We start from the raw sequence: 13,594 nt of genomic DNA on the forward strand, positions 1-13,594 counted from the left end.
TTGACAAACATGTCTTCTATATTCTGTGAAATTGCATTCACAAACTGAAGTATGTTTAATATACATATCTGGAAAAGTGAGTCCCGAAAAATACAAGGTTTTAACTGCTTTCAAGTTTCATCAAAACTCTGCATCCAGACAAAACGTGTTTTATACATTTTCTTTTTGTTGGGGGTGGGTGTTTTACATGAAAGTGTTTCGCATAGATGCTACAATTCTTCTACTTGGACTGAAAATCCACATTGGCATCGTTTTGTTAATAGAGAGGTTCCCTCATCAAAGCTCTCATACTCTTTCAAAAACACATGCTCATGTGCTTTACCAGGAGTACTTACCAAAGCTTCCAGATCGAGACCGCTATCATTCTTGCTTGTGTTTACTTGCTGGTTTTTGGGAGTCTGATTCTTGTCATAACTATCACTCACTATGGCATTTGATTCCTTATCATTCACATGTTGGATTTCAGTCAAAATCTCTGATGACAAACCATTATTATATCGATTTTTCAACCTTTGGCGCGTTACGATAGATGAAAGCAGCTGGTACCACCGACGAAGAGCCTCAGCTTCATCTATTCTCTTCTCTTCTGCCTGCCGTCTTTGTTCTTCCTCGGCAAATGCCTGGGAAATGGAGAAAATCAAGGAAGAGGTAAATGCAGAGAACTATAAAAGCAGGATGCAAAAGTAACAATTTAACATCCTGGAGTCGAGGAAAAAAACCAAATTTTAGAGGGGTGAAGATGAAATTGAGTGCTTTATTGTAACTAAAGAGGCTAAGGGATTTCTATCATTATTATTAATATTATTTTTTTGAAGGCCAAGAGATTTCTACTTTTCTACTTTATATAGCATACGCAATTTTCATGAACTGCTTGCTAGCCACAGTAATCATTAGATTCATAAGATTTAAAGAACTAAAGAGCCATTTACTTAGTTGATAATGTGACAAACTTTTCACATGTCAAATTTCAGTTTATCTGCAGCAATATTATTTCTTTAGCAAGAAAAAAGAATACCTCTAACAGTACATCCTTGAACTCGGCACACACCACAATACCATCAAAGACAGGGTATGAACGCCCGTTTTTAAATTCAAAACCAACCATAGCAGGAGCATAATCAATTTCTAGCTTCTTTGCAATTGAAAACGCCCTTGGAAATCTCAGGTGCACGGTCCCTGGTGGAAGACATTTCTCAGACCAAACATCTACCTGACCACGTTCGTTCTAATTCAAAACAGGAAATGCAACAATCAATAATAATAGAATTCATGCAATCACATAAAACAAGATGTACATATGTGCATATTCCAGCTAGCAGATATTTATGATTATAATCTTATAAATGCAGTGCAGTAAGCCAGTAAGTACATAGGGGCAACTAGCTTAATTTACTCAGAGCTCCGTAAGTCTCTATTCAATCATACAAAAAATACATCTTCAGCCGTGCTCCACATACACCAGATGGGGCCTCAAAGCACTGTTTTATTAAACTGACTGGTGAGGTTTTGACTTGCCAAACTCCCTTTATTGGACTTGGAAGATGGTTTTGGCTTTCCTTTCTTCTTTCTTTTTATTTTATTTATTTTCAACCTCATTGTCTACAAAATACAGTAATTTAGAGCAAGACGGTCTTCATCAGGGCAGTACACTGAACCTGTTCGAATATGTAGTTGCTATGGAAAATAAGCCTGGCTAGACCCAAATCAGAAAATGTCAAACTATTATATTGTATATCGAGTGTTGATCCAAGGAGCAAAATGCATGGAACATACTTCTACATAAGAAATCTTGAAGGATAAACCGTTTAAGACGTTAGCAAGGAATTTCTAATTTTCTACCATCAAATTATCTTCATACCTATACTTTTTCCGAGTATTTTGCAGAAAGTAACAGAAAATACCTTAGGTACTATCCCATTCATAGCATGAGGCAAATTTAATGGTTCCAACTGCCAGCTCCCATAAAGTTTAATATTTTCCTTAGAATCAGTGCACTCATAGTCATCAGCTTCAAAATCTTGTAAGTTCTGGGCCTTCACGGAAGGTTTAAGCTCCTGAATGGATTTTTACATTTTTTTTTTAATTTTGGATAAAGAATCAAACAGATGTAAATCAAAAGGGAAAAAATACAAGGAAATCAGGGGAACAACACTAAAAAGTGTTTGCAAGATGAGACCTTCACAGGCAGTTCATTGGCTTTAACTTGCAGTCCTTCCCTGAGCCATCTCTCTTTCGTCTTAACAGTTTGCACACAAGTCCGAGGGTAAACATGGAAACCTCCACATAAGCCCAGAATTGGACCCTTTGGGTGAAGTACTTGATACTTAGTAAGCCATCTTTCTATGGCATAAAGTGGATGAGCTTTGTAGGCCTGCAAGGGGAAAGAGAGCCTTAAATTATATACACAATATAATTCTTCATGTTTTAAGGGTCACTTCGAAATACCTGCTGGTTAGTTGGAAGAGGCTCAGTTAATGCCCTAGTTTCCAACTCAATATCCTCAAGAGAGCTCCGTGTAGGTACGAAAGAGTCACTCATGTTGGATTGTGTAGAAGTGATGTGGTTTGTTCTCGAAGGAACCACACCTCCAGTTGCCCCCGATTCCAGGTCCCTCAGCGGTGCCAATACTGAATCCCACCACATTGAATTAACTCGTTCCGATGCTATCTTATACCATTTCATGCAATACCTAATACAACAAAATGAACAAGCATCTTCAGGAAATGAGACATAACCCTTATGAATCACTAGTCAACTAATTGAAGCTACTAATCAGCATTAAAATTTAAGAGTTGAGTGGAGGTAAAAATGCATGAGCTACCTTCTGAAAAATACAGCTATGTCTGACAGGAAATGAAATATTTATTAGGCAACTCTACTATGTCACAATTCAATTTTATGGTATTCAAGAAAAAAATCGGACAAAGATTAGCTTCATGGAAAGGTAAACTATTTAATCATGCTGGCAGAGAATGGTTAAGTCTGTTCTTTCCTCTTTACCCATCTATTCTATGCAAGCCATGTGGTTGCCACAATCTATTTGTAATTCCATTGATGCTTGCTTGCGAAATTTTATTTGGAGTGGCAAGAGCAATGATAAAGGTTTCAATCTCGTAAGATGGGATAATATTACTCTTCCAAGGGAGTACGGCGGGTTGGGAACTATGGATACAAGACTAAGAAACGTAGGACTTTTGGGAAAGTTAGTCTGGAATTGTTTGACACAAACTGATAAACCATGGGTTACAGTGTTGTGTGATGAGTATGTCAAACAAGGATCATTCTTGCAAGCTACTAATACTATTCCTATTAACGGGTCTTATTTTGGAAGAGTATAATCAATGCAGTAAACTTCCTCAGAGAGGATTTTCGGTTTAAGTTGGTAATGGGTCTCAATCTTTATGGTATAATGACTGGCTTAGTATACGTCCAATATGCTCTATGGTATCATTTGTAAACATCTCGGACACACATCTAGTGTATCTAATTGTTGTGTAGTGACAGCTATTTTTCCTTTCCTGTTAATAAGTAATTCAGTAATAATCATGAAGGTTTTGCCATAACTTATAAATATTCCATTAATTTTTCTCTCACAAGGGTAAGAATGACTGAAAATATATACTAGTGTACCAGTATATCAATTAATATAATTAAGCCTGCTATGCTTTTTCACTTCAAAACTTGTCATGCTGCCTATTTTGCATCCAGCATGAACTCAATGGATTTTTGTGCCAGTATTGCTCATCAGATCAGAGAAACAAATACTCTATCCTACGATCAAGAGTAATCTCCCAAAACAAATAAAATGAAAGCTTGAGCAGTAAAGCATCCGATGAACACAGCTGTTGGGAATTTGAGTTTAAATAAAGCTTCAAAATGAACACAAATGAAGGGGAAACTCTAACCTGCGGGTCACATCTTTGGCCCCCTGCCCAGCAAAGGCAACAACATATCTCAAAGATGTTTTGCATGCAGCTGCCATAGCTTCAACCTTGTCCTCCCCATCAATAATAGAATTCACGACATCAACATGCACCCATTTTCCTGTCAAATTCTCTTCGCTGCAATATACTTCTGCCCAATACAGAGGTGATCCTACTTTTTTTGATCCTAGTGCTGTGGAAATTACTTGAGGGGGCGTTGAAGATTCTCCACTTATATCTCTCTTCATTTTTTTTGATGGAGAAGAAACATTTGCTGCATCATCATTTGTATCCGACTCCAATTTACTATTCAAGGATCCAACTGCTGTAGCAGAAAGAGCCATTTCCAACTGCATCTCAAATTCAAGATCCCCTTTTCTCTTTGATCTACAAGATTGTTCAGAAAGACACGGTTTGGAGTTCTTATCTTGTGTCTCAGAAATTTGTGACTTGGACACACTATCATTCAAGTTTTCAGCAGTGGGAGGATTATTAGACTCAGACACATGGCTTGTTGCACGACCTTTTTTACTTCTCCGTGAATTCCCACAAGAGCTTTCACAGACTTTTTCTTTCTCATTGGTTAATGATTTTCGTGTTGAATTAAAATCCAATTTTTTCTTAGACACCATTGGTGTTGAAGTATTAAATATCCCCTTACTGGATCTACCTGCATCTGATCCCATGGATTGATTTGGTTTGAGAGATGCAACATCCAAAATGGATACAAACCTAAAATATAGCATCAACAAGAAATTTAACTTAACTTCACATAAATGCTTACCAGAAGAAATTAAATTCTTCCAATCTTATCTCAATAATTAATATTATAAAAAAGAGAATGGAAATAGTACGAAAGGAAAAAAGATGAGTGGATTTCTGTTTTTAGAATACTTTTGGATGAAAGAAAAGAAGATGAAAAGAGAGGAAAACATAATGTTGCAATACCTGGTTGTAAAATTCAAAGCTCTAAACAGTGCAACTGATAAAGCTGCAATCTGCAATTACATAAATATTTTTTAAGAAATTCATGTTAATTTTGTTAGAGGATTATATTGCATGAACTCTACAGATGATACAACCAATCTGATCTGAAGAAACTTTATTTTATTTAGAATAGCATGTGTTATACACCTCCCTAATCATATTAATATTATGATGATCGATGCAACCCTTATTGAAGTATAAACTAAATATCTAGTCAAATATATATATAGTCACTAGTCAGGAAGTAAATATTGAAACAACAAGGCTCTAGTAAAAGAAGGTCCACCTCTTCAGGACTACCCTCACGTGATTCTAAAGCTGATGACAAAGCAAAGTGTAGTGATGCTTCTGCATTTGTATAGTTTCGAACATGAAAGTTATCATGGAACTGCAAACATTACACACTAGGAATCAAAAAGGATAGAATGCGTGGTACAAACTAAGCACTAAATGCAACAAAACAAAGCATATAATTGCTGAATCAAAGCATACCCATGAAATTAAAGGATGTAGAGCTCTTGATGTGAGTTTTGTGACATTTGACAACTGAAGCAAGTGTGCTGGGAGTAGAGAAAGCAAAGAAGCCTGCCATTATCAAGAAGTGCTCAATTTCAGAAGCAATTTAATTATCATAAAATAATAGATATTAGGGAGGCAAGATATGAAAACACAATTAAGTTATTTATAATATCCAGTTTTTTTATACTTAAAAATGTTACTAAGAATTTTTATTCATTAAAAAGATTAAAAGGTTATCAAGGATTAACCTGAATAAGAGGATCATCACAAGCACTATCTATTAACCTTCCACGAGCAAGTAAACAAAGCAAATGAACCTTGTGTACAAGTTCAGCCAAGTCCTGAAGAATTTACTAAATTTTTAGCAAGTGGCTGAAAGTTATACTATTAAAGCCAACTATGCTACTGGTAAAAGATAGTAATTAACCTTATCCTTGGCAGAAGCACGACGAGCTTGTTTCTTCACAGCTGGATCTGGAGTCACATCAAATTCAATAGTCACAGGGCTATCATCCACGGGAATGGTACCCTCTTCCCAGTCTGAGTCATCTAGTTCGCCCTTGTCGTTCAAGTATCCTTGGTCTATACTTACGTTATTACATTTCTCCTCTGCAGAAGTACTTCCTATGGGATTTCTATGATTATGTCCAACCTCTGAAGTCTTCGGTTGGAGGATTTGTTCCAATATGTGAGTTCCATTTTGTTCCGTCTCAGACTCCAGCTATAAGAAGATCAAACGAAGAACATGAAACACTAGAATTTTCCAACATCACTATAAAACGTCAAACACTGACAATGAAGTTATTCCACTTCCATGTTACTAAGTCAACAAAACAACTGCAGTTAAACTTATGAATAAGTAATGATAACAAATTAACAAACCAACCATCATCTTTCTCCTCCTGCCACCAACTTTATTAGCACGCTGTAAAAGTTTCCCCACTGCCTCCCTTGATATTTCCGCCAAACTTCCTGAAATCCAGTGTAAACGTTGGCAAATCATGAGTAACATGATTTGGCTCAGTAATTGAAATGATATTATAGAATCATTATCACTAAGTGATTGAAACTTGCTCTGACCTTCTGAATCTTGTTGTGATCTTGGTTCATTTTCTGCAATTTCAAAAGCAAATGCCCGTAAATAATGTGTGACCATTAGAATCATTTGGATCAGCAATATGCACTGGGTTTTGTACATGCTTCAACTGAAAAAAAAAAGAGGGAAAAGAGAGGGGGGGGGGGGGAATTTGACCTCCTGTTATGTTTTCGTTTCAATTTCACTAAGAAAGTGATTCCTGACTCAAGGACAACTTAAATTTAAGGAAAACAAATACTAATGCTCCCATGTTATGGATTTATAGTTTCATTTCAACCGTGGAAGACAAAATTTGAATTTCATTGCTGTCAAAAAATCCGTGCGAAAGAAACTGCATACATCCATCCACCCCAAAAGCAGAAGAATACTAGGTAAATAATCCTTAACAAACTAGAAATTTAAAAATTGAAATTGAAATTAATTATTTGAGACACTGTTATGCTTCTTACATGCTGCAAGCTGCTAATTCCATGGGGAATAAAAGTTTAATACAGGGAGACACCCATGAAAGAAGGTGTGTATATATATATATATATATATATATATATTGAAGCACAAGATGGATATAACAATGTACACCTGAAGAAAAAAGGAATGGATATGCAGTTTTCTGGAGGAATAATAAATTAGTTATTGGCCTAACTAATTAGTTATCGGCGCAAACCAATCTTGGACGTGGATAGAATTGAATAACCATTTTCACAAGCAAGTGATGAAAACAAGTACATTTTCAATGTCATGAGATGCAATGGAACTAAAAATGACATTTGGATGATGACGTTGCATCTTCCATGTGATTTCTGAGGAACACTGAAAAGGAACATCAAAGCATAGATAGATAGAGAAGGATAAAGTTAGCTACCTGAGACTGAGGATTGCCCCTTCCGCTGGCTTCTTCGTCGCATTGTTCGTTTCGTTCTTCACTCTGCAGAGAAAGAGGGAGACGAGGGTTAAGAAGTGAACCTCCTCGCGCTCAAAGCTGTTGCTTGTGTAGGAAACCGCGCTTGTGCTACGCTGCGTGCGTCTGCACCACTACCTTCCAATGCACACGCAACAAATTAAATGACCGAAAACACCCTCAAGGCCTCAATGGAAGTAAAATGGCACGAAAGCCCCTGAGAGCCATTAAAATTTCAAAATTACCGCGGTTGGCTTGTGTGCATGTTGTGGAGAAAGGACAGCGCCAGTCCCCCCCTGAGAACTGAGAGTTTAGGCTCTGTCGGTGAAACCCTAAACCCCAGCCGCCGCAGGCAGCCGCCGTTCGTTGGTGGTGGTTGGTTTTCGGGTTCAGTTAGTCGTCGGTCGCTCCTCCTTCTCCTTCGTCGTAGGTATCCCTCTGCTCTGCCGTGCTCGCCGAAGATTCTGGTAGGTGAGTCATCTCCTCTTTTCTGTGTTCTTGCTGTGTTATGGTACGGAATGCTGTGCTGTTGCAATTCTTGCAATCCTCTTTGCTGTGTTTTTTACTGTTGCTGTGTTCTTGTTATGGTGTTAATAATTGTTCTTTTTGCTGTGTTATTGATTTATTGTTAATAATTTGTATTACTGTTATTTTTTTGTTGATAATCTTGCTGTATTGTTCTTGGTGTTATATTGAAACTGCTGCTGGTATTGTGGTTATTAACAATTTAGACATAAGTGTCATGTTATTTACATGGTTTTGATTTTTGTGCTTGTGCTTGTGCATTTTTAGTCTTGTTTCAAAGACGAATGTATGGAAGAATACTATATGTATATGCTGCATATTTATGCTTAGGTGCTGACTCTACATAGCTCTCTTCTTGAAGTTCTGCTCTTTATTTATGATTTATGTATTAGAATTGCTAAATTCTTGAACTCATACTTTATAATTTATGTATCATTTTATTATAATTTGGTTACTCTGGTTGAACCATTAAATCAGTGAACAAGTAGTTAGAATGGTTCGATGATAGTTCGATTTTCAGAACTTTGGATATAACAATCATTTTCTTTTGGGGGAAAAAAATTGTCTAGGCTTCTAGTGATTTTGATAATCACTTTTCTGTTAATATTATCACCCATTCATTTATTTTTATTTCACTTTTACACAATACATTTAACCTGCAAAATGTAAATAATTGAGGAAATGTTCAATTTGTTCTTGAATTTGTGATTTATTTATATTTTTAATAATTTTGATATAGTATTAAGATGTAATGCTTTTATAATGAAGAGTACGATTTTATAGTATTAAAATATGATTTTTTATAAATGAAGAGTACAATTTCATATAGAAAATAACTAACTCAAAATGCCTCTAGTGTAGTTTGTACAGGAAAAATATTCTTCGTAGCATGATCTGATTAATATTTTTGAAACAACATAATGGCAAACAGCAAGTATGAGTATGTCAAGAATTTTGAACTGGAGGATGAGGTTATGTTTCCCAACTTCATTCTTGTTCGAATCAATGGCCGTAACTTCACCAAGTTTTCTCAACTCCACCAGCTTCACAAGCCTTATGATGAAAATGCCTTGAACTTGATGAACTCTTGTGCTGTTTCCCTGCTTGAAGAGTATGCAGATATTGTACTTGCTTATGGGTTCAGTGATGAGTACACTTTTGTTTTCAAGAAGACCTCCAAGTTTTATGATAGACGAGCCAGCAAAGTGCTATCCATCATCACTTCTTTTTTCTCATCTGTATTTGTGACAAAATGGAGTGACTTCTTCCCACAAAAGGAACTGCAGTATTCTCCTTCCTTCCATGGGCATGTTACGAGTTGTGCTTCGGTAGATGTCCTCCAAGCATATCTATTGTGGAGGCAAAATATCTGTCATGCAAATAATCAATACGATCAATGCTTTTGGCGTCTTGTCAAACGTGGCATGGATTTTAGGGAAGCACATGATTTACTCAAGGGTGCTGAGAAATGTAACCTAAACAATCTTCTATTTGATGAGTTCAATGTCAACTACAATACACTGGAGCCCATATTCCGACAAGGGTCATGTGTCTTAAAGGCTGTGGTTGATGATATTGTGAAGTACGCAGATAATGGGGTTCCCATTAAAAGACAAAGGAGAAAGATTATTACAGTGCATTCAAAGAAGATAGCAGGTAGAAAATTTTGGAATGATCAAACTGTTCTTTTGAAAGAGCTTGGTTGTTTTGTGGAGGATGTTGACAATGTGAAACCAGAGTATGTGAAGTCCTTTGAGTTTGATAGCAAGTTGATGCCGTTGACATGGATTGTAATTAGAATAGATGGTTGCCACTTCCACAGATTTTCTGAGCTACATGAATTTGTGAAGCCAAATGATGAGAGAGCCCTTAATTTGATGAATTCTTGTGCTATGACTGTGTTAGAAGAGTTTCCTCACGATATAGTCTTTGCCTATGGGGTTAGCGATGAGTATAGCTTTATTCTTAAGAAAACCACTGAACTTTTTCAAAGAAGAGCTAGTAAAATCGTCTCTACTATTCTGTCATTCTTCACGTCCACTTATGTGATGAGATGGAAAGATTTCTTCTCGCAGAGTGAGTTGAAGTACCCTCCTTCCTTTGATGGACGAGCAGTGTGTTATCCATCTACAGAGATTCTAAAAGACTATCTTTCATGGAGACAAGTGGATTGCCACATCAACAATCAGTACAACTCATGTTTCTGGAAGCTTGTTGCATCCGGGAAACAGAAAAGGGAAGCCCAGCAAAACTTGAAGGGTGCTCAGTTGCAAAAGAAAATTGAGGAACTAGCTATTGATTACAATAATTTACCAGCCATGTTCCGACAAGGATCCTCAGTTTTTTGGGACAAGATGGACAATGCTCTCACTCATCAGCAGAATGGAAAGTCTTCGGAAAGTTGTGGAAGGGTCATTGTAGAACATTGCAATATCATTGGATCAGGATTTTGGTTGGAACACCCAAGCATACTTGAAGAGAAGCAATAGGTATAATGCTCACTCTGAAAATTAAATTTGATTACTTGTCTTTGGCTATTTTTTTGCTATGACAAATTTAAAGGATGATATATGCGAGACTCTTTTGCAACAAATATAACTACTTTCTTAATCACACTTTCGATATAAATACAGGGTTTTCTATCTGCATTTGATTCAGATGCATGGCTTGGATCATTTTATTTTGGTGATTGCCAAGGGACTTCTGGTTTCTTGCTTTCTTCAAATCTGGAATTCACTTCCCATCCTTCAAGATATAGCTGGTTGAGGTCCTACCTTGAACTCACAGTGCTCTGTGTCTTGTGCAAATATGGTATCATCTCAATGTCACCTGAGACACTTTCGAGATTCAACAGAAGCAGCAGTTGCGCTAACAGTCTCATTGTTTTGATGAAGTTCCCTGGAAAATCATGAAGATGCAAAGGGACAGGGACAGCGGTAGATCGAATAAGAGGCTAGCGCATGCAAAAACCATGGAGGGAATTTTGGGCAGTGGACCAAAGTTTTGATGATGAGGGGAAGATATTGGTGTAGAAAATGGTATGTTCTCTGTTTTTCGGGCGTGAGATGATTATTGACTTATTTAAATATTAATTTAGAATTTTTCTATCTGATGTTAGTATCACACTAATTTATGTAAGGTTGCACTAATATCACATCGTACAATTATGAAATTTATTATATCCGTATAGATATAGCCATATAGGTAACTATGTTTATTTGTGTCTTATGAGTTATGATATAAAACTAGGTTGTCTTTGTGTCTTGTGATTCTAAACTATGTTGTATTTTAATTTTATTACTGCAATATATTTATTTATCACGAATTTCTTTTCATGCGGGCTTTGGGTCCCTGAATTAGTTTAGGAACCTAGGATATATAACCAGGTTGTATTTGTGTCTTACGATCTAAAACTACGTTGTATTTTTGGAAGAGAATTATTTTGTTATTATTATTCCTTTTTTTTTTTGGCAAAATTGTACACACTACACAGAACAACTTAGATATGTTCTCTTCGGTAGCGTTTGGCGGAGAGACAGAGACAGAAAGACTGAGACTGAGAGACAGAGACTAAGAGACAGGGATTGAAACAAATCTCAGTATTCTGTTTGGTGCAAAATGGGAGACAGGAATTGAAACAAGAATGAAACTCTAATTTAATTTGCATAAAGGGTAAAATTGGAATTAATTAATTGAAATGAAAGTATTTTAGGTATAAAATGTTATTAAGGTTTCAGTCTTCATCTCTAAAAATTTCAGTCTCTTGTGTCCCTACTTTTTGGAGGTACTGAAATACTGAAATTTTGGAGACAGAGACAGAAATTTTAGTACCAGTCTCTGAACTAACAAACACGATATTGAGTCTCAATCTCTCAGTCTCAGTTTCTTTCCTTGGGACTTGGGAGTAACAATTTGGAGATTTGTTAACAAGTGACGTAGGAACATAATAATAATAATAATAATAATAATAATAATAATAATAATAATAATAATAATAATAATAATAATAATAATAATAATAATTTGACGATGATGGTGGTGATGATGATATTTTTGCGACTTTTCAAAGCTTTCTTGTTTTTCAACCGTAGAGTAAACGTTTAAATTGGTGCTTAATAATTTTTGGATCAGATATTTTAGTTTATTTTTATTATTCTTAAAATGATTAAAAATTACTGTCATCAAACAATCTTTCTTCGTTTTCAATCAAATAAGTCTAAAGTCTAAACCAATGTTGTCACTAAAACTGCTTTGCCAATGCAGTTTTTTTTTTCCCTATTTGAAAAATAGAAAATGACTTTAGAATTATGCAAATTTTATCTTGAAACAACGGTCTTGGATTAAGTTTTTTAACAAACTAAAGGTCATAATTGTATGGATACTCTAGTTCAAAATTCAAAGATTTTATTCAGCCATCTTACTTCCAAAACTAATTTCTGCAGAATTTTAAAACTAGATGACCAACTTCTAAGTGTGTGTTTGGATTACAGTTTGCAAACGGAAGTTTGAATAAAATTGATTTTGCAAACTTGATTTTGATGAAAAGTAAGTTTGTGTTAAGTGATTTATGTTTGGCAATATTTATATCAAAATGGATTATAGTAAAATAAATGTTGTTTGGATTACACTATTTAAAATCACTTTTAGATACAAAATTACTAAAATAGACATCAACTTAAATAATTTTTATATATTATTTTAATTTAGATATTTGAATAGATCTTATTAATTAATTCTATAATAAAATTAATATTTATACACTAAAATAAAAATAATATATAAAAATTGACAAAATATACTTTTAATTAAAACTAACAAAATATAAATTTTAGAGAGTACTAAAAATAATAAAAAAATTAAATATTTATTTTGGTAGTAATTGAAATAAATCAAAAAAAATTTATGATATTTTTTATATAGTATATTTTTAGTTTTCTTAGTACTCTTTTTTAGTATGTTATAATTTTTTATTATTATTATTTACAATTAATTTTTTGTTTAATTTACTTTCTTAATAGGATCAATATATTATATTAAAAAAATAAAAATAATACAAAAAAATATAATTATAAAAGTGTATAATATCAAATAAATAATTAATAAAAAATAGTAAATAATAGAAAAAGATAGTTCATATAAACAAAAATAATATAAATAATACAATAGTATGCATAAAGGATAAAATTAGTAAAAGATAAATAAAGATTGAGTATTGATGGCTAAAAGCTGGTTGGTGAAATGCAGAAGCTTAAAATTGTTGCTTCTTGAAAACGTGGTTTTGAATGCAAAATCACTTCTGCGTTCATGAATCAAAAATTTGCCAAACCAAAAATTACAGTTTTCAAGATATCTAAACGTACTTCTTCTCTTTGAACGTGGTTGCCAAACACACCCTAAAATTACCACTAATTCCACGTTGCTAAAAACTATAGTAGGAGACTAAAACTAAAGTAAAGCTTAGTGTCTCTAGAGAAAAGGGATGGCAATTAAGACCGACCTAAGTAGACTCAGCTAACCCTACTTCGAATATGACAAGTTTTTTCAATAGTTGATTGGATAGGAGTGACTATGATGAGTATTGGCCGATCTGACTCGTATATATGTTGTTGTAAACAATTTGAGATTATTTTTGTACTTTATTATGTT

General features: G+C 34.7%; 2 protein-coding genes across 21 annotated transcripts; one reads left to right on the forward strand and one right to left on the reverse strand.

The window, feature by feature from the left end:
• On the reverse strand, window positions 1-7,527 carry LOC112702535 (DNA repair protein RAD4). 2 transcript variants are annotated; one of them, XM_025753613.3, is made up of 14 exons: window positions 7,388-7,527; window positions 6,510-6,542; window positions 6,316-6,401; window positions 5,857-6,150; window positions 5,678-5,770; window positions 5,403-5,495; window positions 5,197-5,298; window positions 4,872-4,921; window positions 3,906-4,655; window positions 2,446-2,689; window positions 2,177-2,371; window positions 1,902-2,054; window positions 1,016-1,225; window positions 1-620 (listed from the first exon to the last, which is right to left on the reverse strand). In XM_025753613.3, exons 1-14 carry the CDS (start codon window positions 7,428-7,430, stop codon window positions 210-212), a joined length of 2,757 nt encoding a protein of 918 aa, XP_025609398.1. In that variant the 5' UTR covers window positions 7,431-7,527; the 3' UTR covers window positions 1-209. The 2 variants fall into 2 exon arrangements, with proteins under 2 accessions (XP_025609398.1, XP_025609397.2); XM_025753612.3 differs by having other exon boundaries at window positions 6,510-6,634; window positions 7,388-7,484.
• LOC112702536 (tRNA(His) guanylyltransferase 1) lies at window positions 7,268-11,273 on the forward strand. Of its 19 annotated transcripts, none has more exons than XR_011863696.1 (4): window positions 7,653-7,894; window positions 8,805-10,437; window positions 10,582-10,759; window positions 10,843-11,273. XR_011863696.1 is itself a non-coding variant. In XM_025753616.3 (3 exons), the coding sequence occupies exon 2, from the start codon at window positions 8,869-8,871 to the stop codon at window positions 10,435-10,437; it is 1,569 nt and encodes a 522-aa protein (XP_025609401.1). In that variant the 5' UTR covers window positions 7,268-7,890; window positions 8,810-8,868; the 3' UTR covers window positions 10,582-11,273. The 19 variants fall into 19 exon arrangements, 11 of the variants coding, with proteins under 11 accessions (XP_025609401.1, XP_025609399.1, XP_025609405.1 ...); XR_011863700.1 differs by having other exon boundaries at window positions 10,607-10,759; XR_003154174.3 differs by having other exon boundaries at window positions 7,681-7,894; window positions 8,810-10,437.
• The last annotated feature ends 2,321 nt before the right edge of the window (window positions 11,274-13,594 follow it).

This window comes from Arachis hypogaea, chromosome 7 (assembly GCF_003086295.3).
Source record: "Arachis hypogaea cultivar Tifrunner chromosome 7, arahy.Tifrunner.gnm2.J5K5, whole genome shotgun sequence".
Classification (NCBI taxonomy): domain Eukaryota; kingdom Viridiplantae; phylum Streptophyta; class Magnoliopsida; order Fabales; family Fabaceae; genus Arachis; species Arachis hypogaea.